The sequence below is a fragment of the Dendrobium catenatum genome, unplaced genomic scaffold (genome assembly GCF_001605985.2).
Source record: "Dendrobium catenatum unplaced genomic scaffold, ASM160598v2 fragScaff_scaffold_895, whole genome shotgun sequence".
Taxonomy (NCBI): Eukaryota; Viridiplantae; Streptophyta; class Magnoliopsida; order Asparagales; family Orchidaceae; genus Dendrobium; species Dendrobium catenatum.
Window position 1 is genome coordinate 157,444 of NW_021319357.1, and position 24,810 is coordinate 182,253.

Sequence of the window (24,810 nt, forward strand, 5' to 3'; positions counted from 1 at the left end):
ATAACCTCCAATAATGGAGAGGCCTGATTGCCTTACAAATTCAAATTCAGCTTATGAATTATATTTTCATTCTTTTTATGCTCATTTAGGCTTCATTTGAGACGACTTTTATATTGTTTTTTAAAGCAGAGGTTTAATAAAAAAATTAAAATTTTTTATACTAAAACTCTGTTTTAAAAAACAATATAAAAGTCATCCCAAGGCTTCTTAATCAAAGATGTTTAATTTCGTTCACTTAATATATATTTAAATGAGAAACTACACTTTTTCTCCTAAAAAAAATTGAATGCCCAAACACAAATTTAGTGTAGAAGGGATTCAATCCCAAGAAGTTGATAAAATTTATCCCTACAGTCAGAGAATTTCAGTTGAAGCATAATTATTCCCATAACAGCTTAAATTGCAAATTTCAGAGCCTGCAATTGCTTCTTCTGTCGATCCTATGGTTCAAAATCTATTGGGATGGAATCACGGTGCACTCTATCTCTTGCTTTTCTTGCCTGAAACAGAAGCATTCATGGAGGAAATAAATTTCACGACAAAAGTACTGAAGCTAGCGAAGAATGAATATAAGAAGCAACAGAGATGCTTACTTCTACATCCCAATTAGTGCATATTGTAACAGTAAGAAGCAACAGAGATTGTACACTGAGGCCACATACAATTCCCATCCAAAGACCCTGCAGCTCAAAATAGTTTCATTCCTCAGAAATTCACACCATGCTGAAATGTTTCAAGTAGCAAAATATGGAGAAGCTAGTTTCAGATGAACAATCTAACCTTTCCTCCAATGTGGAGAACAAAACTCATCAAAACTGCAGAGGGAATGCCAACAACATAATAAGCTCCAAGATTAACGCAGGCGCCAATCTTTTGCCAGCCACAACCTCTTGCTATGCCTGCAATTTAAGCAATGAAATCATAAGGGGTGTTCGGTATAGGATTGGATTCAATTTTAGTAAGATTTAATAAATCATGTAAATCCAGATTTAGTAAATCCTAGGCTCATAAATCCTGAAAAGTATTTGGTATGACAAATTGTAAATCCTGTTAAATCAAGAGAAGTTTTTTGGCAACAGATTACAGGACGGGCGCTGTAGGAAGAAATTCCGCAACTGTAAGTCACGTTAAATCCGAATAGGAATGTGATTAGAATTTAGAGGGATTTATGCCTTAAATCCGTAAATCCTGGATTTACGGATTTGCCGGATTTACAGCAGCGCGGATTGCGCTTGGCTGGATTTACGCTAAATCCTATTAAAAACAACGGGCAAATCCGATACCAAACACCCCCTAAGTGTGATACTAGATCACATATTGATGAGTTGCAAAGCCAAATTTTTTCCCTAGTCTTGGATCGATCTTCATGGCAGAAGTCACCATGGGGGTTGAAGATGGCAGGGAGACCCCAAAAGTTTTGATTTTGAAAGTTCAAGTTCAAGAAATTCTACCTGAAAGCACGCATTGAATTCCATCAAGGAAGTTTGATGTGGCAAGAATTGGAAGCATGACTGCAATATATTTCACCACTTCCACTTCATTGCTGTATGCATATCCCCATATATTGCGAACTAAGAAAAGGGTCAATCCTACAATCAACCCAACAGATACGGCTAAAATCACAACAACCTGCACTGCTAAACGTGCAGCCATTGGATGACCAGCCCCAAGTTCATTTGAAACACGTGTGCTATACAACAACAAATGAAAATTAGAAAAAATATGGAATGTTAGTGTACCAGAACATGAATGTTCAACCAATATTACTGAGTCAAAACTAACCTTATAGCAGCTCCGAGTCCATAGGGAATCATGAATATCATTGAACCCGTGTTAAGGCTGAAGAAGGAAGAAGAAGTTATTAACAATTCGATGTTATGACAACAAGCGTTATATGCTAGTTAAATTTAAGAACCTAGTTTGTAATTGACCATTTTTATTGCTTACGTGATGGAAAGAACTGAGGTTTCCAACTTCGGATTTGGAAGAAGACCAGAAAGAAGAACAAGGAGCTCAAACGACCAAAATTCAAGGCTGCAAAAAGTAAGAAAAGTAGTTTGATTAAAATGAACATTACCTACTAATTGAGTTTTGTAATAATGCACTATTAACATGTTTTAGATTTCATTTGAAATAGCTTTCTAGCTTCTTATGTAGTAAAAAGCAGCAAAAAAAATTTAATGTTCATTTAGAGACAACATTTTCACCATTTTTTTAAATTCTACTTTGGAAAAGCAGCTTTTGGGAAGTAGTTTTTAAAAACAAAAGCAGAAACATATAAGTTTCCTCAAATGAAGCCTAAAGCAATGAAGCTTTAGTAAATGCTAATATGAACATCTATGAAAATTTAAGAAAAAATGTTTCTGAAAAAAAAAATGCTAACCAAACCATGATGGCTGAAGGAATTGCTAGTTTGATGAAGGAAAGAATATTGTGAAAGGCTTCTCTTGAAAAGCCTGACCAAGACTCTTTGCAAGAAGGTGATAACTTAATATAAAGTACCAACAGCAGCACATTGATCCAATAAGAGATAGAATTAGCCAGAGCAGCACCTTTGTTTCCAAGGCCAGACTTGAAAACCAGTAGCCAACAGACCAAAATGTGAAGAAGAGTTGTAACTGCAGAGGCCAACATCATTGGCAATACAATGTTTTGTGTCTGTAAGAATCTAACATAGCATTGAAGCAGTCCATATGCAAAGAGAGCAGGAATAAGCCAACGAGCATATAACCCAGCTTCTACTGATATTTCTGGATCTTGTCCTAATGCCTTGAGAATTTGCCCTGTGTAGGCCCAAACAACAGCCACAGGAATGGCCACTGTCATAAGAACAAGCATAGCACTTTGCAAATGTATTCCAAGCATGCGATACTTCTTTGCTCCAAAAGATTGGCCACACAAGGTTTCTAATGCACTTCCCATGCCCAACTGGAAACAGAAAGCTTTATAAACATAAGGACTTTAATGAGGTCTGAAAAAAAAAAAATGGGCAAGATTTTATGAATATATGTACGCAGTACGCCTATGCTTGAATAGAATCATCGTTGTCTTTTGTTTCATCATTAATTTTTGTATTTCTTTCACACTCAAGTTGGCTATTAATAACTAATTAGCCTTCCTTCACTTTGAATCTATGTTGCACCGATACACCTATTTATGAAGGCGTGTTGTATCCAATACACCGATGCACGGATACGCCTCCGATACGGCACCGATATGTGTCGGATATGGCTTTGCCGTATCCAATTAAAATACTATTTAATTTCAAAAGGACACGAATATCTGATACGCATATCCGTTGCAAAAAAAATCCAAAAAAAAGACACGTCGCATTTACTGCAGCGGCTGCGAGCGAGTTTCTCTCATTTCCGAGATGGATTTGAATCTCTTGATGATATGAGAATATTAGAAATTGCTAATCTTTCACTTCATGAGCCTGAATTAGAAGTTATGATATTTATTGAAAATGATATAGAAGTTTAAAGACAAACCACTAAAGAAGCTAATCATATCATTCCTTCTATTGAATAGTGAAACTTTATGTGCTAGACAATTTATGTTTATGCTTTTGTGGTTGTACTAGACATTTAATGCTTACTTTTATTTTGATATTATAAGCTACAAGGCTACAAATGATGTTGCTTTCATTTTTTTTTTTGTAATTTTAAATATTATGCTTTGATTGTTTTCTTAATTTTTATGTATGATTTATAAATTATAATGTCGTGTCCGCGCCGTACCTGTATCCTGTATTTTTAAGAATTGACGTGTCCCGTATCCGTATCGTATCGTATCCATGTTGTTGTATCGGTGCAACATAGCTTTGAATATATATACTCTAGGTAGGTTATGGTAAATTCAACGAATTCCTTGTTGTATTCTGTTACGATAGAGTAATACCAAACACTTTTCTTTCCTCATTAATTCTTGTTAGTATGTTTATCTTCTTCTTCTAAAAAATTTCTTGCTCAAACTGTGATTCAATTACGTTCTACTTTTCATTCATGTCTTCTCTTTAATTATGGTCTTATTATCTGCAAACTTATCATATTTAATTATATCAAAGTATTTAGATCACATTTCTCTTTCCATAACTACTTGTATCTTCTATTTTCCCCAAAAATTTAAGTTAATTAATCATAAATTTACACACAACAGATATATTTATATATGTCATAGTCATACAAGATTGACTAAATCCTTCTGAATGTTTTATCAACACAATAGAACAGGTAAACTAACCCTGCACATATCTTCTTCTCCTTTTATAATTGGAGTAATGAGGGTGTGCGTTAGGGAGGGATAATACATACCATCAAGGAGAAGCCAGTGACGCCTGCAAATGAAGTTGCCATAGAAGCACCGGCTAAGGAAAGCTCCCCAAGATGACCAACAAACATCACAGAAATCACTTGCAGGATGTTCTGAAGAAGGCTCGACGCTATAAGCGGACCAGCCAAACATAGCTGCTTTCTCACCTCAGCCAACGCTTCTCTTCTCCCTCTGAGCTCTCTCACCCCATTTTTCTCATCTGCAGTACCCAAATTTGTTATCAGAGGAGAATTCAAGCTTGGCTTCTCCATTGAACCCAGAAGAAGAAATATGAGGCTGAAGAGGAAGCGTACATGTTATTAATATTTGTAGTAGAATAGTGAGGACTTTTCTACTTATTTTAAGTGAGACAAGGAAAAAGACAAAGGATGCAGAGCTTGGGAATAATGTGACTTTTCTTCTGTGTTGTGTATTGGCCTCATGCAGAATTTTTTGTTACGGTGATGTATTACTTTAAATTGCCATCATGGAGGCATTTTTTTCTTTTTTGAAATTTATGGGCTCTTATCAATAATTATAGCAAGACTAAAAAAAGGCAAGAAAATTACAACTCAATGATGGGTTAGAGAAAAACTGAGCTGCAACAAAAATTAGCGATGCTCAAAAGCCTATAGAAAATAAACAAAGACTAAGGCTTTGTTTGGGATGGCTTTCTTACTACAACTTAAATCAACTTTTTAGTACAAAAATTAAAATTTTTATAAAAAAAAAACTGATTTAAGAAATAGTAAGAACACCATCCCAAACAAAGTCTAAAACATGGTAGAGATCCATCCCCAGTGGACTCAGAATAATTGGCATGAGACAATATAAAGCTTGCATCCTATTGTGAGCTTAGAATGGTTGCCACATAGACCGTTGAGGCGAGCAAAGCATAGCAGCAAAGTGTCATTCATCATTGCCCATGAAAACAGCAAGAGGCTTCATGAAATACATTTCTATTTATTTAATGAAAATTATTTTATGAGAAAAATAACAAGCACGAGCTGTTAACCAGTTGGTTAAACATAGGTTGTAAGGAAAGAAGGTGGCCTCAGTTTAGAGGCAAATATGATGAGCAATAAAGCAACCATAAAAGAGATCAAGAATAAATAAATAAAACCAATCAAGCTTATGTATAAGTCTGCATAAAATCGAATAATCCATTAAAATTTAAAAGAGGTATATAAATAATTATACTTTATATAAAATTAGAGATAAAGACAAATATATCATTTTGTCTAGTTAAGAGAAAATACAATCACCTACTCCGAAGATAAGGGCTATAAGTTCAACTCATCAAATATCTTCTTAAGGGTTTTGAATGTTTAAGAGAGATGTTTAGTGCAGTTAAAAAGACATGTCTGTCATACTAAGAAAAACATGTATAGATTCTGCTTGTTACTCCAAATACAGTATAGTTAAGATATTGAGAATTTAAAGTGTTTATGAGCTTATACCTTTACGAATGATGCAATAATGATGATAATGAGATGAGGAGACAAAATTTGCGAGGTGAGTATAATATGTATATTGGATCTTTATAGTTGTTTAAAATCTACCATAAATTGGATATTTAAGCTCAAACTTGAGTGAAAGGAAATTAAAGAAAAATGAGTCAAAAACTTAGACTTCGTTTGGGACGACTTTCTTTTTGCTTCTTAAAGCAACTTTTAAGTACAAAAGTTAAAATTTTTGTGCTAAAAAATTTCTTTAAAAACAGTAAAAAAGCCGTCTCAAACGAAGCCTTAGATGGTTGAATATAGGCATTCTAGTCGTATATTCTTAAAATTTTATTTCATTTTATTTACTTTCCATCCATCCAAAATAAGCACTAAAGAAACCTAATCGCACAAAATTTCATGAAAGAAAATCAAATGTATATTAGAAATGCAATTTAAAAAGTTGAGATTTCATACAAAAATTTAGTTAGATACGAAATTTACTATACTATTAATATGTGTTAACTCCACATAAGGTTTTCATTGGCAGGAATATAATAACGATATATTTAAATGAGAAATTTCTAATTTTTTTCCAGCAAATATTTGAAGGCTAAAATAGAAATTTAATGCAGAAAGGGATTTAATCCCAAGAAATTGATAATAATTTGCAACATTTTTCCCAATTGTTGATTAAATTTATCACTACATTCAAAGAATTTCACTCAGAGCATATTTATTCCCCTCACAACATTAAATTGCATATTTCAGAGTACTAAATGGAAAGCTAGCAATTGCTTCTGATTTTGAGGTCTTATGGTTCAAAATCTACTGGGATGGAATCACAGTGTACTCTATCCCTTGCTTTTCTTGCCTGAAACAGAAGCATTCATGTAGGAAATAAATTTCACAGCAAAAGCGAAGCTTGCAAAATAAGAACAATGAATATAAATAAATTAAAACAAAAAATCATAAACTGTAAGAGAATAGAGATGCTTACTTCTACATCCCAGTTAATGTATATTGTAACTATAAGAAGCAACAAAGATTGTACAATAAGGCCACATACAATTCCCATCCAAAGACCCTGCAGCTCAAAATAGTTTCACCCCTCAGAAATTCACACCATGCTAAAATGTTTCAAGAAGCAAAATATGGAGAAGGTTACCTTTCCTCCAATGTGGAAAACAAAACTCAACAGAATTGCAGAGGGAACGCCAAAAACATAATAAGCTCCAAGATTAACATATGCGCCAATCTTTTGCAAGCCACAACCTCTTGTTGCGCCTGCAATTCAGCAATGAAACCATAAGTGTGATACTAGATCACATAGTGTTTAGTTGCGAAGCCAAATTTTTCCCCTAGTCTTGGATTGATCTTTATGGCAAGATCACCGTGGGGGTTGAAGGCATCAGGGGGTTGAAGGCGGCAGGTAGACCCCTCTTGAGGATTTGGGGTATCAGCCCCCAAAAGGTATATAATATTTTAGGCAATTTTATTTTGAGAACTTAGAAGATTTCAATATATTTTTTTGGCTTCCCAGGTTTTTTTTTTTTTTTTTTTTTATAAAGATGAGAGACTTCATCTTTATATTGTGTATGAGAAATGAGTGTTGTAAGACTCCACAATAAAGTTATAGTAAATTCGAAAGCAACAGTGTAAGACATAATCATCAATTGGGCAAACTCTTATAAAGTTCTTAATATGTTTTATGTTCTATGTACTGTTCTTTTTGGTCTCGATGATTGAATAATTCCCAACGCATACTTGGCTTGCAAAAAAAATTAAAATTTTTGTATATTGAGGGTTCAAGAAATTCTACCTGAAAGGACACATTGAAATCCATCAAGGAAGTTCGATGTTGCAAGAATTGGAAGCATCACTGCAACATATTTCACCACTTCCACTTCATTGCTATAAGCATATCCCCATATATTGCGAACTAAAAAAAGGGTCAATGCTACAATAAACCCAATAGATACGTCTAAAATTACGACAACTTGAACTGCTAAACGTGCGGCCATTGGATGACCAGCCCCAAGTTCATTTGAAACACGTGTGCTACACAACAACAAATGAAAATTAGGAAAGATGGTTAATGTACCAGAACATGAGATATTACTTGAGTCAAAACTAACCTTATAACAGCTCCTAGAGCAAAGGGAATCATGAATAAGATTGAAGATGTGTTAAGGCTGATAAAGGAAGAAAAGGTTGTTAACAATTCCATGTTATTACAACAAGCGTTTTATTCTAGTTAAATTTAAGAACCTAGTTTGTAATTGAACATTTTTATTGCTTACGTGATGGAAAGAACCGAGGTTTCCAACTTCGGATTTGGAAGAAGACCAGAAAGAAGAACAAGGACCTCAAATGACCAAAATTCCAAGCTGCAAAAAGTAAGAAAAATAGCTCGATTAAAATGACATTACATACTACTTGAGTTTAATAATAATGCATTATTAACATGCTTTAGACTTCATTTGAGATAGCTTTCTAGCTTCTTATGTAGTAAAAAAACTAAAAATAAAATGAAATGTTCACTTATATAACTTTTTAACTATTTTTTAAAGTCTAATTTGGAAAAACACCTTTTGGAAAATCATAATAGAAACTGTCATTACGTAAGTAGTTTTTTTTTAAAAAAGTGAAAAATATAAGATTCCTCAAACGAAGCCTAAAGCCACGAAGCTTTAGTAAATGCTGATAGAAACATCTAAGAAATTTATGAAAAAATTATTCTGAAAAAAAAATGCTAACCAAACCATCATGGCTGAAGGAATTGCTAGTTTGATGAAGGAAAGAATATTGCGAAAGGCTTCTCTTGAAAAGCCTGACCAAGACTCTTTACAAGAAGGTGATAACTTAACATAAAGTACCAACAGCAGCACATGGATCCAGTAAGAGATAGAATTAGCCAGAGCAGCACCTTTGTTTCCAAGGCCCGACTTGAAAACCAGGAGCCAACACACTAAAAAGTGAAGAAGAGTTGTAACTGCAGAGCCCAACATCATTGGCAAAACAATGTTCTGTGTCTGTAAGAATCTAACATAACATTGAAGCAGTCCATATGCAAAGAGAGAAGGAATAAGCCAACGAGCATATAACCCAGCTTCTACTGATATTTCTGGATCTTGTCCTAATGCCTTGAGAATTTGCCCTGTGTAGGCCCAAACAACAGCCACAGGAATGCTCACTGTCATAAGAACAAGCATAGCACTTTGCAAATGTATACCAAGCATGCGATACTTCTTTGCTCCAAAAGATTGGCCACACAAGGTTTCTAATGCACTTCCCATGCCCACCTGGAAACATAAAGCTTTATAAACATAAGGAGTTTAATGAGGCTTGAAAAAAAAGGGCAAGATTTGATGTAAATATGTGCGCAGTACGCCTATGCTTGAATAGAATCATCATTGTTTTTTGTTTCATCATTAATTTTGGTTATGGTAAATTCAACGAATTCTGGTTGTATTCTGTTATGATAAAGTAATTCCTAACACTTTTCTTTATGATAGATGCATATTTACAAGTAGTTTGAATCATGTGGTATATCTTGTTACTATGTTTATCTTTTTCTTCTCAGAAATTTCTTGATCAAAATTGTGATTCAATTATGATCTACTTGTCATTCATGTCTTCTCTTTAATTAAATTCTTATTATCTGTGAACTTATCAAATTTAATTATATCAAAGTATTTAGAACACTTTTCTCTCACCATGACTACTTATATTTTCTTTTCACAATCTTTAGCATATGGTCTATCATACAAGTCATGAAGGATTATCTTTTGGACTACTATCCTTTTTGAAAACTTCTAACTAGCTTACTATTATTATATTTCTTAGTGCTATAATGTTTTCTTTTTCACTTAAAGAACGTGTGATTTTTTTTTTTTTTCATTTAAAGAATATTTCATTTCCTTATGACATTTTGAACCACCTCACCACACTACCTTGTCTTTTTACTTTGTACAATATGTATCTTGACTGTACAAAATTCTATGACAACATTTTATGCACTAGTATATACTTTCCTAGGTATTTAGTAGCTAGTGGGCAAGTCATAACAGCTGAACTTACACCTTGTGGACCTTGACAATGAATACTCATTTAGGGGTTATCAACCCCATTACGAGAAAAATTATTAGGTCCGGACATCCACTAAAAATTTGACACGTGTAGTGCACTTTAGTTGTGTTTTTTTGTGTGCTTTACTTGCGCTTTACCTGGGCTTTAGTTGAGCTTTAGTTGTGCTTTAAGTGCGCTTTTTGACTGTGCTTTGACTGTGTTTTACCTGCGTTTTACATGCGCTTTAGTTGCGTTTTAATTGCGCTTTAAGTGTGTTTTTTACCTGCGCTTTACCTATTGCGCTTTACCTGCATTTTAGTTGCGCTTTTGATGTGCTTGGCTTAAAGTTTCACGGACACATTAAACATATTGAATATCCACGTGTCCACTCAACGTGTCGACATTTTATTGACTTCTGGGCCTATCTCTACGTCCGGTGTCCAGACCTAATAATTTTCCCAGCACGGCGAAGTAGCCATAAAGGAATAACCTCCCAAGGGAAGGCCAAGGGTTCACAGGTTAGATTGTGAGGGATAGCTTCACATATCAGTTTCATGATTAAATTTGTTCATTATCGCCTCACATTACTTAGTAAATGACTTTTCTTTATTTTAAGAGTTTTTTTTTACACAATAGAACAGGTAAACTAACCCTAATACATATCTTCTTCTCCGTATATAATTCATTACTTAGGGAGGGAGGAGAATGCATACCATCAAGGAGAATCCAGTGACGCCGGCAAATGAAGTTGCCATAGAAGCACCGGCTAAGGAAAGCTCCCCAAGATGACCAACAAACATCACCGAAATCACTTGCATGATTTTCAGAAGAAGGCTCGATGTTATAAGAGGACCAGCCAAATATAGCTGCTTTCTCACCTCAGCCAACACCTCTCTTCTCCCTATAAGCTCCGCCACCCCATTTTTCTCATCAGCAGAAACCAACCTTGTTATGAGAGGAGAATTCAAACCTGGCTTCTCCATTGAATCCAGAAAAAGAAATACGAGTCTGCAGAAGAGGGATAGCAGATGTTATTTATACTTGTAGTAGAATGGTTAGGACTTCTCTGCTTACTTTATCAGCTCCAAAATTGAATAGTAAAGTATCCTATAAGCGACAATGAAAAAGACAAAGGATATAAAGAGATTCGATACATAAATATTTATACTTTATATAAAATTAGAGATATAGATAAAGATGTCTCTTTGTCACAGAAATTATTCTGTGTCCACGTAGGAAGCAGCTCTATATCCGGAGATCAATTAGGTGCAGCAACGTCAGTGTACCGAGTAGTACTCAGCCGCGGTACCGAATGAAGAGGTAATGTGGCGCATTCTGATGAATTTCCATATGAGATTCGACGTTCGCATAGAATAATTTTTCCTTTGACTGTCACCTGCTACGAAGATAAGGGCATAAAAAACTTTTCTTTTTCACATGACGCCCCCTCTTCTCTTTCTTTCTCTTTATCGATTCATTTTTCTTTTAGTTGGATAACTAATTAGAATGTAGCTGTCTCTTTATATAGTGCTTAGACCCATCTCCAACCGTTCGGCAAACAGCCGAATGGAGGCCCTCAAACGTCGCAATAGCTGTTCACTTGCGTCATTTCTTTCTCTCTACCGAACTCGTCCGAGAAAGGCGCGAAAGAAACGAACGGTGATTTGGGGGCAAAATGGCGTTCCACTGGAGATGAATCACGGCACTTTTTAATTTTACTGCATTTTGCAATGAAAAATGAGAGTTTTGGTTGGAGATGCCCTAATTAGTATGCAAGTAACAAAATTGAAATTAATGAAGCTCTACTTTGATAACCACCATATTCAAAATTTAAGAGTGGATGATTTAATCTTAAATTAGCTTAGTCATCAATTAACAAAATCAAGTGTAAATAAATAATTTAATCTTAAATTATGTTAGTCATCATTTAAAAAAAAAATCATCATATTAACATCTATTATGTTCATCAAGGACATCATAAATATATCAAATTTGATTTTTAGCCCTATTTATAAAATATAAAATGATTTATAAGAGTAGACACAATATTCTCTACAAAAGTGCTAATGCCAAAAAAAAATAGAAAAATAACAGATCTTATATCAACAATTAAAAAAAAATGGCAAATAGAGGTATGGTCAAGTGATGGGGAGCTTTAGCTCCTTGTGAGTGGTCCTTGCTTAAATGTACTAATCTATTAATTTCTAATAAATTATATTTCGATGCTAGCTTTTAAAATAATAATAATTAGATGTGCAATTATTTTATTGAATATTATTTTGCTCCATAACATCAACTAAAAAAAAAAAACTTTGTAGCTTTTTTTTTATAGCATTACTCATATCTCATGATGATATAATTGTAATACTATGAAACTATTATGATATTTTTATAATCAATTCAAGAAGGTCAATGTGTGATACTATTTAATTTAAAATTATTCATGAACAATATCCAATTATTTTGACAATTTTGAACTAAAAGGGATCAAAGAAATAGAGATATAAATAATTCTAGAATAAGAAGATTTGTTATTTCTATAAAATATGCTTGATTATTAACTATATGGCTCTAAAAAAAGGAAAAAATGCTTAAATTGTATAACTTAATTAGAATATCGGATATGATGAAATCATTTGTCGAGCTCATAAACAGTTGTTGGCTTTGCGTGTATTAGTGGATGAATAACCGAACAGCTAGTCAAAATTTATCACATAAAGGAAGTCGCCCACTTGTAGCCGACTTCCTATATCATATTCACTAAGGCTAACTTGATAGGCCACATAAACTTGCTTGGGACTACTTTTTTGGATTATGGTCATGTGCTTGAGGCTAGTTCATTTATAGAGCGAGAAGACTATTTTGAGATGTGAATGAGTAGATGCAATTCACTTTAACTTGAATTGGGCAGACTTGACCTGAACCCATATGTGCAGAGACTGCATGAAATGATTTCAAATTTGAGTATTTTTTAAGTCAATGATTCTCTTTTGATTTTGAGCTCAAGCTAATTTACTCGCTCTTTCCATATCACTCAAGTTGTATTTGTTTCTAACTTCACTAAGGACTCAATTGTTGCTTGCAAATAAAAATATTTTTTCAAAAACAATGATTTTATTTTTATGTATATTGAATGTGAAATTAAAAATCTCTTTTTTATATATATAAATTTGCAGCTGTCTTCAGATTTTAAAATTCATAATAACAGTTTTCCTATAATAAATTTTACTTTAAATAAACAAATCTAATAAAATTATTTCTTTTAAAACATATATCTTTTAAATTAGAAGCTAACGATACCAAATGACAAAATTTAGTGAGAGAGAAAAATAGAATTTTAAAATGTTCATAAATCATAAGTCATTTGATATTATTTATTTTTATTATCTTTGAATAATAGGGGTAGGCCACTTGAATCAAATGCACGTGACTAAATTAGGAAGTGTGTTTTCACTTGGGCCCATCGCCCACATACACTAATTTATTAAAATTGTTAATAGAAACAAATCAAAGAATTTATTAAAATTGTTCTTCGGTTTTTCCAAAGTAAGATCCTATAAGTACTTTTGCTCAACAATAGTCACTCAATTGCAATCTCTAATCATCATCTCTCTTAACCACAATCCCTGATTACCATTATGCGACGACTGCTCCTTGACTATTATCGTCATACTATATATATAATCATATGCTCGATTATAGTCCTCCGACCCTAGTTATGATCTTACGAGCAATATCGATAAACTCCAATTATTTGGCCATTATAGTTTAGCAACACTGACAACCATTGGCTTCATTACTTGTCCCCTCCAATAATGTCGATGCATGTCATAACCCATAAGAACAATGTATATCGACAATGTCAAATCTAACTCCTGACGTCCATATCTAGATTTATTTTGCACCCCTTGATCTGTAGTCTGCTTTCTAAAAGAGTACCGCTAAACAAATTGCAAGAGATCTCTTATAGATAGATCCCATGTCACAAGAATATTACAATTTTCATAACAAGATATGTCCAATACATTATATATTTTCTACATCATATCAACTCATTTCTCAATAACTAGGAAATCATCATTTATCGTCGTTGATAGACACAAGTGCAATCATTACAATTAGGTCATACCCGAGAATTTTTTCAGATTATCAATGAACAATCTTTTTTTTTATTGGCTTTACTTTTATTTTTTTGATGTGTATGAATTTTTTATACAATGCTAAGACGTTAAGCTCTTTTTATTACTCTACTGACAATATACTTTCACAATCAATAATATATATTGTTGCGGGGTAGAATATACGCGACAATAGAGTTGGAGTCTTACGTCTTAACGTTGCACAGATATCTAGCTCAAACATAGATAACACAATATTTTTTACGTGGAAAATCTTGAAAAGGGAAAAAACCACGGGGCCTAACCTAGTTGAAAATGATTCCATAAGATTTCGAGTAGATTACAACGGTCTGACTCGTCCTTGAGGGCGATTATATTACAAATGTCAACTATAAAAGTTAAAATCTAATGACAAATAGGGATGATAGTCCGACGTCACTTGGTGGTCTGGCAGAGGTCTAGCGTGACTTTGAAAATTCAAGTGTTAATTAGTAATTTGGCGAAACTCCGGGGTTACTTGGTGGTCTAGCAAAACATTAAGCCTCAAGTGGTGGCCTGACAGAAGTCAGGTGGTGGTCTGACAGAACTATGGGCCTCAGATGGTGGTCCGACAAAAGTCTAGGCCTCAAGTGGTGGTCCAGCAGAAGGGAGGGCCTTAAGTGGTAGTCCGGCGGAGCTCAGGACCTCATGTGATGGTTCAGAGGAGCTCAGGGCCTTAAGGGTGGTTCAACAGAGCTCAGGGCCTCAAGTGGTCCAGCGGAGCTCAGGTGCTCAAGTGGTGGTCCGATAGAGTTCAAGGCCTCAGTTGGTGGTCTGGAATAAGTGAGTGCCTCATGTGGTGGTTTGGAGGAGCTCAGGTCCTCAGGTTGTGGTCTGACAGAGCTCATGGCCTTAGGTGGTGGTCCGGTAGAGTTCAGGGCCTCAGGTGGTGGTCTATCGGAGCTCAAGGCATCACGTGGTGGTCCGGCGGAGCTCAGGGCCTCAAGTGGTGGTCCGACGGAGCTCAAGGTCTCAAGTGGTGGTCTGACGGAGTTCAGGGCCTCAGGTGGTGGTCCGGCAAAAGTGAGGGCCTCAGGTGGTGGTCCGACGGAGTTCAGGACCTCAGGTGGTGGTTCGGCAGAAGTAAGGGCCTCAGGTGGTGGTCCGGTAAAGCTCAAGGCCTCAAGTGATGGTCTGGCGGAGTTCAGGGCCTCAGGTGGTGGTCCGGCGGTGCTCAGGGCCTCAAGTGGTGGTCCGACGGAGCTCAGGGTCTCATGTGGTGGTATGGTAGAGTTCAGGGATTCAAGTGGTGGTCCGGTGGAACAACGACATTAGGTAGAGATCCAGCAGAATTCAGGTGATGGTCGAGGAGGAGCAAGGATGCAAGAGCGATCTCCGATATCTCTCTTGAATCCTTTGTCTTAGAGATCCCTATTCAAGAGGGATGAGGGATCTATTTATAGATTTGCTAGAGTTTCATGACCTGTAAATAGGAGGAGGATCAAGGGCAAATGGGGAGAGGTTTAGATGGACGACTGATGTTGAATCGCTTGATCGTGGTTCATACTTCATCCGTTAAACATTTGAAGGTCTTGGTGTGTCGGAATTCTGCGATCTTGGTCTTGTTGGATTCGTATCGTCAAATCGATTCGACTATAAGCATGTCACGTTTGGTAATCCAAATTATGGTTTGAACCTTCCAAAATCACTTCGGATCCTCGATTCGGACCCATTTGGGCTTGGATTGTGTCGAATTTGTGTCATTGGATTTGTATTTCCTAGATGTTCAATTAGACTGTAAGTTTGTTAAAATCAGAGTTCGGATGGTCCCAATTTTAATTTCAGAAGTTTCCAAGTTGATTTTGCATAGAGATTCGTGCCGGATTAAAATAATTTTTTTTGTGTATATATATATATATATATATATATCTCAGTACTTCATAAAAAAAACTTATGAATACTCAAAATAGTACTGATTATGTACTTTATTAATAATCAAATTATTCTAAAAATTAATGAAACTGTACGATCTATGTGGGCTCTGCATTTGTGCGTTTGGACTATGTAAATAATTGCCGCACTCATATGGGCCAAGCACCAAACTATCTTCCACATAATTGACAATAAAAGCATTAGAATCTTAATTTATTATTATTATTTTCTTCACAATATCTTTAAGATTATGTGTAAGAATTGGAACCACATATTTTATTTTTTATTTTTAAAATTTAGAAAGATTTACAAAGATCATTAAATTTTTATATATTTATAGATTTAATATCTCTAAATGCTAATATTTATTTTTATAACATCTTAATATTTCAATCACTTCAAAATTTATGCATGAAAATTTATTTTTCAATTTATTATTGACATTTAAAGATTAAAATAGAATTTAAGTAAATATAAAAATTTAGATCTAAGATATATAAATACATAAAGCATAATCCATAATTTTAATTCCTCAAATTGAGTTATTAATAAATTATGATCTTTTTTTTTATTAATGATATATCCATATCCATTCAACACTAGTGTCTCATATATGTGTCTATTGCTTCCAAAATAATTTTAACTTCATACTTCTATCTTGAGAAAGCTTTTGAAGCTTTGTTTGGGGCGGCTCTGTAATTGTTTCATAAAATAAATTTTTAGTATAAAAATTTAAATTTTTATAAAAAAAAAATGTTTTAAGAAATAATAAAGAAATCACCCTAAATGAAGTTGGAGGTTTCGTTTGAGACGGCTTTTTAATTGCTTCTTGAAGCAGCTTTTTATTATAAAGATAAAAATTTTTGTACTAGAAGACAGTTTCAATAAGCAGTAAAAAAATCATCCCAAACGAAGCCTGAATCTCCAAATTTGATTGTTTATCCCATTAAACAATATGAACTCCATGTCATGGGCGAAGATTTTACAGTGATATTATTTTGCAGCAGACGATATATACATATAGAAAATTTGATATTATGGGGCTCCCATAAGAACTTAAGACCCAAATGTTCAAAATTATGCAGGCAGAAAGCATTATTAAATGCATATGATGAAAATATATATCAACTCAGAAATAATGAAACTTTAAGAATTTCTGGATGAAATCTTAGATCGATAAAGCTGAACACTGTTCTAATAAACGTGTTCCACATTGCACCATATCCATAGATCTTTTAAAAAACAAAAGATAACGTTAGGGGAGAAACCGTTTCCCTCTGGTCGAAGGCGTTTCCCTCCGCCTATAAATACCATGCTCGGTTTCTTCTTCTCCCATCACCTTTACAAAGAAGATAAAGAAGAGTGAACATTAGCAGTAAAAAGATGGGCTTCTGCGTATCATCTGCTTTTCTCCTATCACTGATGCTAATAATCTCTCCTTGCTTCGCAGTCCAGAGCTTTGACTACTTCTCCCTAGTTCTCATGGTATTTACACATCCATTCCTCAGTTACACAGCTTTCTCATTCAATCCAAGCCTTGAAGAATTACAGACATTTTCAGATTCTCTCTTCCTTCTCTTCTCTGACAAATCTTTTAGCTATTTTTCTTACTTTTTTTGCTGTATTTGCATGAAACTGTATGGTTATATGGAGCATGAAAATTGAACTTACATGCAGTGGCCTGGAGCTTACTGTGAGCAGACAAATGCTGGTTGCTGCCTTCCGACGACCGGCGAGCCTGCCGGGGACTTCTTTATCAAGGATCTCATACCCTATAACTCTAATGGAGATTCCATCACAAAGTGTCAGAACATAAATTTTGACTATAATCAGGTAGAAATAATTTGTCCCAATCAAAAGCTAAAATAAACTCACCTAAATATAACTTAAAATGTCTGAAATTAGAACAAACTCACCCTTACATCAATAATCTGCTAAGTGAAAGTAAAATGGATTGCATTTAAGCAGATCTCAGGCTTGAGCCATGATCTGGAAACGTACTGGGCCAACATCAAGTGCCCAAGCAACAATGGAAGATCCAACTGGCAATACAAGTGGAAAAGATACGGAGTCTGCTCTGGCTTGTCCCAACCAGACTACTTCAAAACAGGTCTGGATCGCCTGCAAAAGGCAGACATAGCCTTTCACCTCGTCAAGAAAGGTACCTAATCCTCATTTCACCTGAACTAGCTAGTAAGGCCATCTCCAACAACACCATTATACCCCTTTTGCGAAGGTAACGGTCTTCGGTAGAGACAGAAAAATAGCAAGGATGAACACAACGTCAATAATGGCGTCTCACTGTTCACCCGCAAGTAAATACCATTCAGCTAGGGCTCACGAGCGACGCTATTCAAGCATTTGGAGTTATGTTGGAAATGCCCTAAAAGAACTAGATCCTTAACATTCACTGATCATCGGTTGTGTTGTTTTGCAGGAATCCATCCAGATTACAACTTGTACAAGCTTGCTGATATAAAGAGTGCCATAGCTGAAGGCATCGGAGCTGAACCTGTAATAAGATGCAGCAGGGGTCCATTCAATAAGTTCCAGCTGTTTGAGGTGCACATCTGCATCGACAGTGATGGCTCGACGATCATTGAATGCCCCGCAAAGCCTAAGTTCACTTGCTCTGATGAGATACTCTTCCACCCCTTCAGGAGCTGGATGCTTAATGACACCACGAAAGCCTTTGAGACTAATTCTAATATTCGAATGCCCATTGACAAGGAATGAGAGCTAGAAGAGCAATGGAGATTAGTCGTAGAGCCTGCTTTTGAATAAAGAATGTACTTGTCCACAGAACACACGTTCTGATGACAGTCTTTGGCTTGTAATTTACTGTTTCTTTTTCTTCCAAGTTTGAAGGAATATAACCGCGTGTTAAATTATCCAAAAAGAACCCCTCAATCTTTGAGTTAATGTTGTCAAAAATGATAATTTATGGGCGCAACACTGTCAGAAGATTGCTCCTTCACTAAACAGATTGCATTGTCACATTTTAAATATAAAAAAAGGAAGATTTACATACATGCATACCACTATATTATCATTATTATTTTATATATCTAACACTTTAATTATTAATATTATAGTTATACAACATAAATCCTAAGTTTACCTCAAATCTTCCACTCCGTCTCCCACACAGCTCACGACATCAACTGGCACCACCGTCAGCTCCGGCCTCACCTTTATCGTCCTCTTTGAAACCAACATCCTCTCCAAAGTAGGTGGACACAGCAAGAACTACATTTGAGAATGGCTTGTTGGCGATTGAGAATAGATCAAGGACTATAGGTCTTATCCTCTTTATAGGTTTGTGAGGGATGTTGATGCTTGTTTTCTAAAGTGGTGAGAAGATATTTTCACCAGGGGAAGAATTTGATAAATTTTTCGACGTGATTTGCAAGGGGAAGATGATTGATCCAATGCTTGAGTGCATGAAAGAGTGGAATGAATCTCCTCTACCAATATGTTTAGTGATTTTAACTGTGTGAAAGAAGGGTTTTCAAAAATAAAAATTTGCTCTTTCACATATTCCTTCTTGCTTATGTGATATATTAACAGTCTTTGTTGTTTTGTCGCAAAGTTCAAAGCTATGAACGATGGAGGCAAGGCCAGAGATGACAACAGTTCTGTTGACGTCGTGAGCTGTTGTGAGCTATGTGGGAGAGGGAGTGGTAGATTTGAGGTAAACTTAGGATTTGAATGGTATAACTGTAATATTAATATTTGAGATATTAGATATGCAAAATAATAATATAGTGATATATATATATATGTAAATCTCCCTATAAAAAAATATTCCAAAATGACACTCATATTGATAAAATTGTCTTAGAAGAATTTACACGCTCGTGAGATAGACATCACACAAATCAAAACATACCAGCAATAAAAAATCATGTGAGGGGCCAATCCCCTCTTTATGTTATATCAATTAATTTCATAATAACTATTATTAGTTATATAGGGTTTAGGATAACAACAATAAAGCATAATAAAAAATATTAAAAAATTCTATCCTAACCTTATCCTTTATTTACCTGAAAATCATTCACCTAATCTGGCCAAGCTCTCTCCATCTCCAGTTGAATAGCAAAGAAAGCACAAAACCCACCCCTACAGCTTGCTCAGAAACTCCTGCAACAAGCCTAACCTACAAATTTACCCTACTCTCTACAGCATTCACAGATGAAGCTCAATCTTTCTAATCTAACACACCGATTAAGCTTTTTGATGTAATCAAATTCATTTAAAAAAAAAAAAAGAATTTGTACCTCACTAATATAAGTTTCTGCAACTCTTCATCAAAAAATGAAATGAACTGGGCTAACAAGCATATTTAATTTACATTTTAAAGAGGAAATCAAAAGGAAAATGGTTTTTTATACACGAATGTTTCTTTGATTATTCAGCTGACTTCTTGCCTTGGATGTGAAGCAGCCATAGAGAAGCCCGAAAGTCCAGTAAATCAAGTTGACATTTCTATTGAATTTGAACAAAGAGAGAGCAGACAGCGTTCTTCATTCCTTAAATAACCTTAAACTCTCAAAATGCGAGTTAATTTGTAGACCTGTCATTATTTAGAATAAATATAGGGCTTAGGGAATTCTAGAAATCTTGTAGAAATGAAATTTTGATAATCTTGAGTTCTTCCAGATAGGGTTATGAGGACACCTGAGCACTATTATTGGGCAATGTCACTTCTAAGGTGTTTCGGTAACCATCGTTCCTGAAGGGAAAAAAAACAAAAAAAAAAAATCTGGCGCTTAGTGAGAAATACACACACAGATGAATGGGTTAATTAAGAAAATTTGGGGTCAGGGCAGGATGGTTTTAAATTCATTAGATTTTTTTTTTTTTTTTTGAGATGAGTATATTATATAATCAATCAATTAAAATTTATCTTATATTCATCTTAAAATAAATTTAATAGTTTTAAAATTCATCCTGACCCCAAATGAGAATATTCTGCTCCAAAATTTCTCTATTGGTTAAATACATAGAAAATCACGATAAAATTAGAAGAAAAACAAAGCATACAACACCTTTTACTAATAGTTCTTAGCAGATACTGATCTCTCCTCAGCACTCCAAGACCACCATACATAGCTTCATCTGTGTTCAATATTATCTGCAACAAATTGCATCAACAAGATTACAAAACTAGGCAGAATATGGCAACCCATACAAATGAAAGTAAAAGCCAACAACATGGCATCAGTATCTTTATCCTGGGAAGAGCAGGGGACAATAAGGTCCGCTGATGGGCAAAGAAATGTCAAAAACTAAATCAATGAGCAAGCACTGATTTGTTCAATCCTGTCCAGAGGATTGCAAGAGAAATATAAGCACTTACAGATATTTTACATCGTATTAACAAAGCAAGAGTTATTGAAATTCGAAAGGATTTGATGTAGGATCTAAACCATCAAATTTAGAGAAATATAGGACGTGCAATGTAAGCTAAAGAAAAACTCACTTGGAATTTGAATCAGGGAAGGATCGTGGAACCCACAATTCAACCAAATTTTATAAGAATTCTTGAGCACATGTATTAAGAGTTTTAACCATTGGATCAAATATCTTATGACCCTTAGATTGTAATTCATGTACCTCCTCTTCCTATCTAGCTTCCAATCCCTCTTGGGACCTTTTTTTTTTTTTTTCCTTTTTTTAATAATAACATTGATTTATTTTAATTATAAGTTTTTTAGAGAAGCCTATAAATACTTTCAAACTTTGAACAAAATTAAGCAAAAAATTCAATTTTTTTTTTCTATTTTTCTACTTTCATGCATGATATCAAAATGATATTAGGGCTCCATCTCCCAACTTCTATTCTTTTTATTTCTCCCTTTTTGTTGAAATTCTTTTTCTCTTCATTATAGCATATTTCTTTGACTTGACTTCTAAGAAGTCTGACAATCATGAATGACACAAAATAGACTTAATAAGAACTCTATGGGCTATGATGACCCAAAGTTTTTACTTTGGGATGAAGTGGATTCCATTATCATGATATAATTGTGGAATCCAATAATGCTTGAAATCAGGGGGCTATATATGTATTCTTTACCACAAAAGAATTTTAGAATGACTTCAAATAAATATACTCTAAAGTGAAGGATTGCTGCCCACTAGATCAAAATCAAAATTTGAGCAACCAAGTGAGGTAGCCTTCTTGTTATTAATTGTTTCAATATAATAAAGGTTTTTTAATTTGAACCAGATTATTATCAAGATTCCAAGATGACATGCTACGATGATGCAATTATTCTCAAGCTATCTGTAGAGAAAGAACTGGTATTTGACTTCTTTGCAAAACTCAATAACTTCGACCAAGTTGTGCTCAATTTTAAAGCAAATAAAACCTATCACCATTAAATGAGGGTTTTCGTCATATAAGCCAAAAAAAGAAAGAAAGTGATAGGAAATACTTGTATTTATAAGTAATCCTAGCGCAAATCAGTAATCAACAGCAATTTTCTTGCTGTCCACAGCAGAAAAATAGCCACCAAAGAGAAGAAAATAGGGAAATTTCACTAAAGATCTGAGAGAAAACGAAGCAAGAACTTGTATTCCAATAGTAGATGCAATACAACAAAGAAAGATACACTTTTCCTTCAATTAGAGAGGAAGGAATTACTCTCCAACAATCTCCGGCAACGCCAAGAGCCCAAACAAGAAAACCTAGAAGACGAATCCTTTTTCAAAATCAAGATGAAAACCTCATTCCCTCATAACTCCCTCTTAATACAATCTAATTCAAATTAAACGCAAAAGGACTACTCTACCCTTCCTTCTCCCTCCAAAAATACTTAATCCAAGTTTGAATTGCACGTGGACCCCACTCCCTGGCTCCCTCTCTCTTCCGCCTGGCGTGGTGTCCGTCTTCGGTAAAACTGGACCGGCTGGGCCGGTCCAGGATGAGCCGGTCCAAGCTGGACCGGCGTAACAGAAAGATGATAATGCTCGATGCTCAGGTTTCCAAAATATCTATTATGACAACCATCAAACTTCATGGCAACTCCCTCTGAAGCATCCAAATAGAACAGCAATGACTCCACAGTAAACAACAATAATATCAGATTCATCCCAAATTTACATAAATCGATAAAAAATGTTTCAAAACTATCATTGCTTTCATCCTAAATAATATTTTGTTGAAGTCAAAGAACCCTTTGAAGTCTAAGCAAAAGAAAAATGGGATTGAGTTAAAAAAGTGATACACAAGATGGTATCATATTTTTGTTGGAAAGAGAGTAGATCCTTTCAAGTAACTCATTCTCCCCCAACTTAATTCATATATTTAGGAAAATATCACCTTGCTAGAGATCGTGGAAATACCATCATTTCCATACATGTAATAGGTTTGGGTCACATTTCAAAATCATGTTCTTCCACTCCCTAAAAATAATGATAGTTCAATTCATATGCATTTTTTTTCAAGTGGTAGAGGCAATTTTTTTTCTTTTGCAATCTTATGAATTTCTTTGTCCCTAAAAAGTACGAGCTTTTTGAACCATATCAATGGATTAGAATAAGGATTGTAATATTTCACACTTATAACAAACTAGATTCTTTTTTTTTTTTTTTTTTTAATTCAAATTCCCAAATATTTTTTGATAATAGAAATATATCATTTTTGGCTCAAAAACAAATTCGAAAAAATTAAGTTAGTGGCTTTATTATTATGATTAGAAAATGGGATAAGAGCATCAATAACTCCTAGATTTAAGAAACCCAAGTGTTTAGTTTGGTTTATCATTCGTGATGTGTTATTTTGTTTATGGAATTGGTTTTCTCTTAAGCTCAATTTGTCCAAATTTGAGAGACTCGTTTGTTTGCATAAGCATACCATCTCTAAAGAATCTTTTAAAAAATGCTTTAATTCACTTGGAAGGTGAATGCTTTTCTTGCATCCTCAATCAACTTCTGATACACTCTAAGGAATTTAATTATACAAAATACATTAATATAAAAAATTCCCCATATTTTAGTAGTCATTCCTCTCCTTCAATTAATTTTCTTTGTTCTTCCTCCATGGCTTTCCCTTCCCGCCTCAGTTTATGTGAGCTTTCAGGACAGGTCATGACAACACCACTCTCCATCCATAATGATACAATTTGCAATAACACTTGACTAATAAATAGATTGAATTCATTCAGTCATTCTTTGGGGCCTTTGAGAATGTTTGGAAAACTTCCTAAAATATGCTCATAATCCTTTCTTGATCCCAAAAATTGTCTTTTAAGTTTACAATGATTCATCTATCCTTTTCAATAAACCAATGTGATTCTTCTATTTTAAGCAAATTGCTTCCGAAGTGACCATGCCACTAGAACCCACTTACACCAGGCTCATCTACCCTGCCTATTTTTGATTCCTTGCTTTATTTAATCATACTTATTGGTAGCCTTCAGTTCTCACCCACTCATCCGTTCAGTCGAACGTTCCCTAGAGAACCCCCCTTTATAACTAAATAATTACAAGAAAATCCGAAGCAGCAACATTGAAGACAACTAGTAAATAATTGAGGATCGTTTTAGAAGTTATGAACATAACCACATTTGTATTCTGCTCTGTGAAATGAGCTTAATAAGAGAAGGTAATCAGCATGTGGCATTCAGGTCTTCTCTTGAAACTTGAAATAGAACATGATGGGGACATCCGATTTCGACACGTGTACCATCGCCGACGCCAGAGATCGACGGCCACGATCATGATTTATATTTTCATCATTTTATGTAGATGCCGGAGATCGACGGCCACGATCATGATTTGTATTTTCATCATTTTATGTAGTATTTTATTTTTATGTTTTTCCGTTTTTACCCTTATGGGTATTTGGTAGCTATTGTAGCCCAAGGGACATTTTAGTACTTTACTTTCTTTGTCATTTTGAGGCCTATTTATATGGCCCTTTTCTCATGTAAGAGTTAGTTTTT

General features: G+C 34.7%; 4 protein-coding genes across 5 annotated transcripts in view; 1 reads left to right on the plus strand and 3 right to left on the minus strand.

Moving 5' to 3' along the window:
* Positions 1 to 332: 332 nt before the first annotated feature.
* Positions 333 to 4,648, minus strand: LOC110108065 (protein DETOXIFICATION 16). Of its 2 annotated transcripts, none has more exons than XM_020838572.2 (8): positions 4,314 to 4,648; positions 2,384 to 2,928; positions 1,948 to 2,034; positions 1,783 to 1,839; positions 1,452 to 1,690; positions 781 to 899; positions 594 to 680; positions 333 to 500 (listed from the first exon to the last, which is right to left on the minus strand). In XM_020838572.2, the coding sequence occupies exons 1-8, from the start codon at positions 4,581 to 4,583 to the stop codon at positions 441 to 443; spliced, it is 1,464 nt and encodes a 487-aa protein (XP_020694231.1). In that variant the 5' UTR covers positions 4,584 to 4,648; the 3' UTR covers positions 333 to 440. The 2 variants fall into 2 exon arrangements, with proteins under 2 accessions (XP_020694231.1, XP_020694232.1); XM_020838573.2 differs by having other exon boundaries at positions 2,384 to 2,942; positions 4,314 to 4,629.
* A 1,717-nt stretch (positions 4,649 to 6,365) lies between these two features.
* Positions 6,366 to 10,845, minus strand: LOC110108066 (protein DETOXIFICATION 16). Its single transcript, XM_020838574.2, has 8 exons — positions 10,538 to 10,845; positions 8,514 to 9,058; positions 8,057 to 8,143; positions 7,892 to 7,948; positions 7,576 to 7,814; positions 6,922 to 7,040; positions 6,754 to 6,840; positions 6,366 to 6,627 (listed from the first exon to the last, which is right to left on the minus strand). The coding sequence occupies exons 1-8, from the start codon at positions 10,805 to 10,807 to the stop codon at positions 6,568 to 6,570; spliced, it is 1,464 nt and encodes a 487-aa protein (XP_020694233.1). The 5' UTR covers positions 10,808 to 10,845; the 3' UTR covers positions 6,366 to 6,567.
* A 6,331-nt stretch (positions 10,846 to 17,176) lies between these two features.
* On the plus strand, positions 17,177 to 18,752 carry LOC110108060 (ribonuclease 3). The gene is made up of 4 exons (XM_020838566.2): positions 17,177 to 17,338; positions 17,531 to 17,686; positions 17,822 to 18,014; positions 18,291 to 18,752. Exons 1-4 carry the CDS (start codon positions 17,237 to 17,239, stop codon positions 18,587 to 18,589), a joined length of 750 nt encoding a protein of 249 aa, XP_020694225.1. The 5' UTR covers positions 17,177 to 17,236; the 3' UTR covers positions 18,590 to 18,752.
* A 1,389-nt stretch (positions 18,753 to 20,141) lies between these two features.
* The window catches only part of LOC110108062 (1,4-alpha-glucan-branching enzyme 3, chloroplastic/amyloplastic), a 112,643-nt gene continuing 107,974 nt past the window's right edge, over positions 20,142 to 24,810 (minus strand). Inside the window, exons 18-20 of the mRNA XM_020838568.2 lie at positions 20,908 to 20,993; positions 20,537 to 20,591; positions 20,142 to 20,432 (exon numbers count right to left, since the gene is read on the minus strand). Coding sequence (XP_020694227.1) covers positions 20,400 to 20,432; positions 20,537 to 20,591; positions 20,908 to 20,993 — 174 coding nt within the window. The 3' untranslated portion in view covers positions 20,142 to 20,399. The remainder of the gene's footprint in view (positions 20,433 to 20,536; positions 20,592 to 20,907; positions 20,994 to 24,810) is intronic.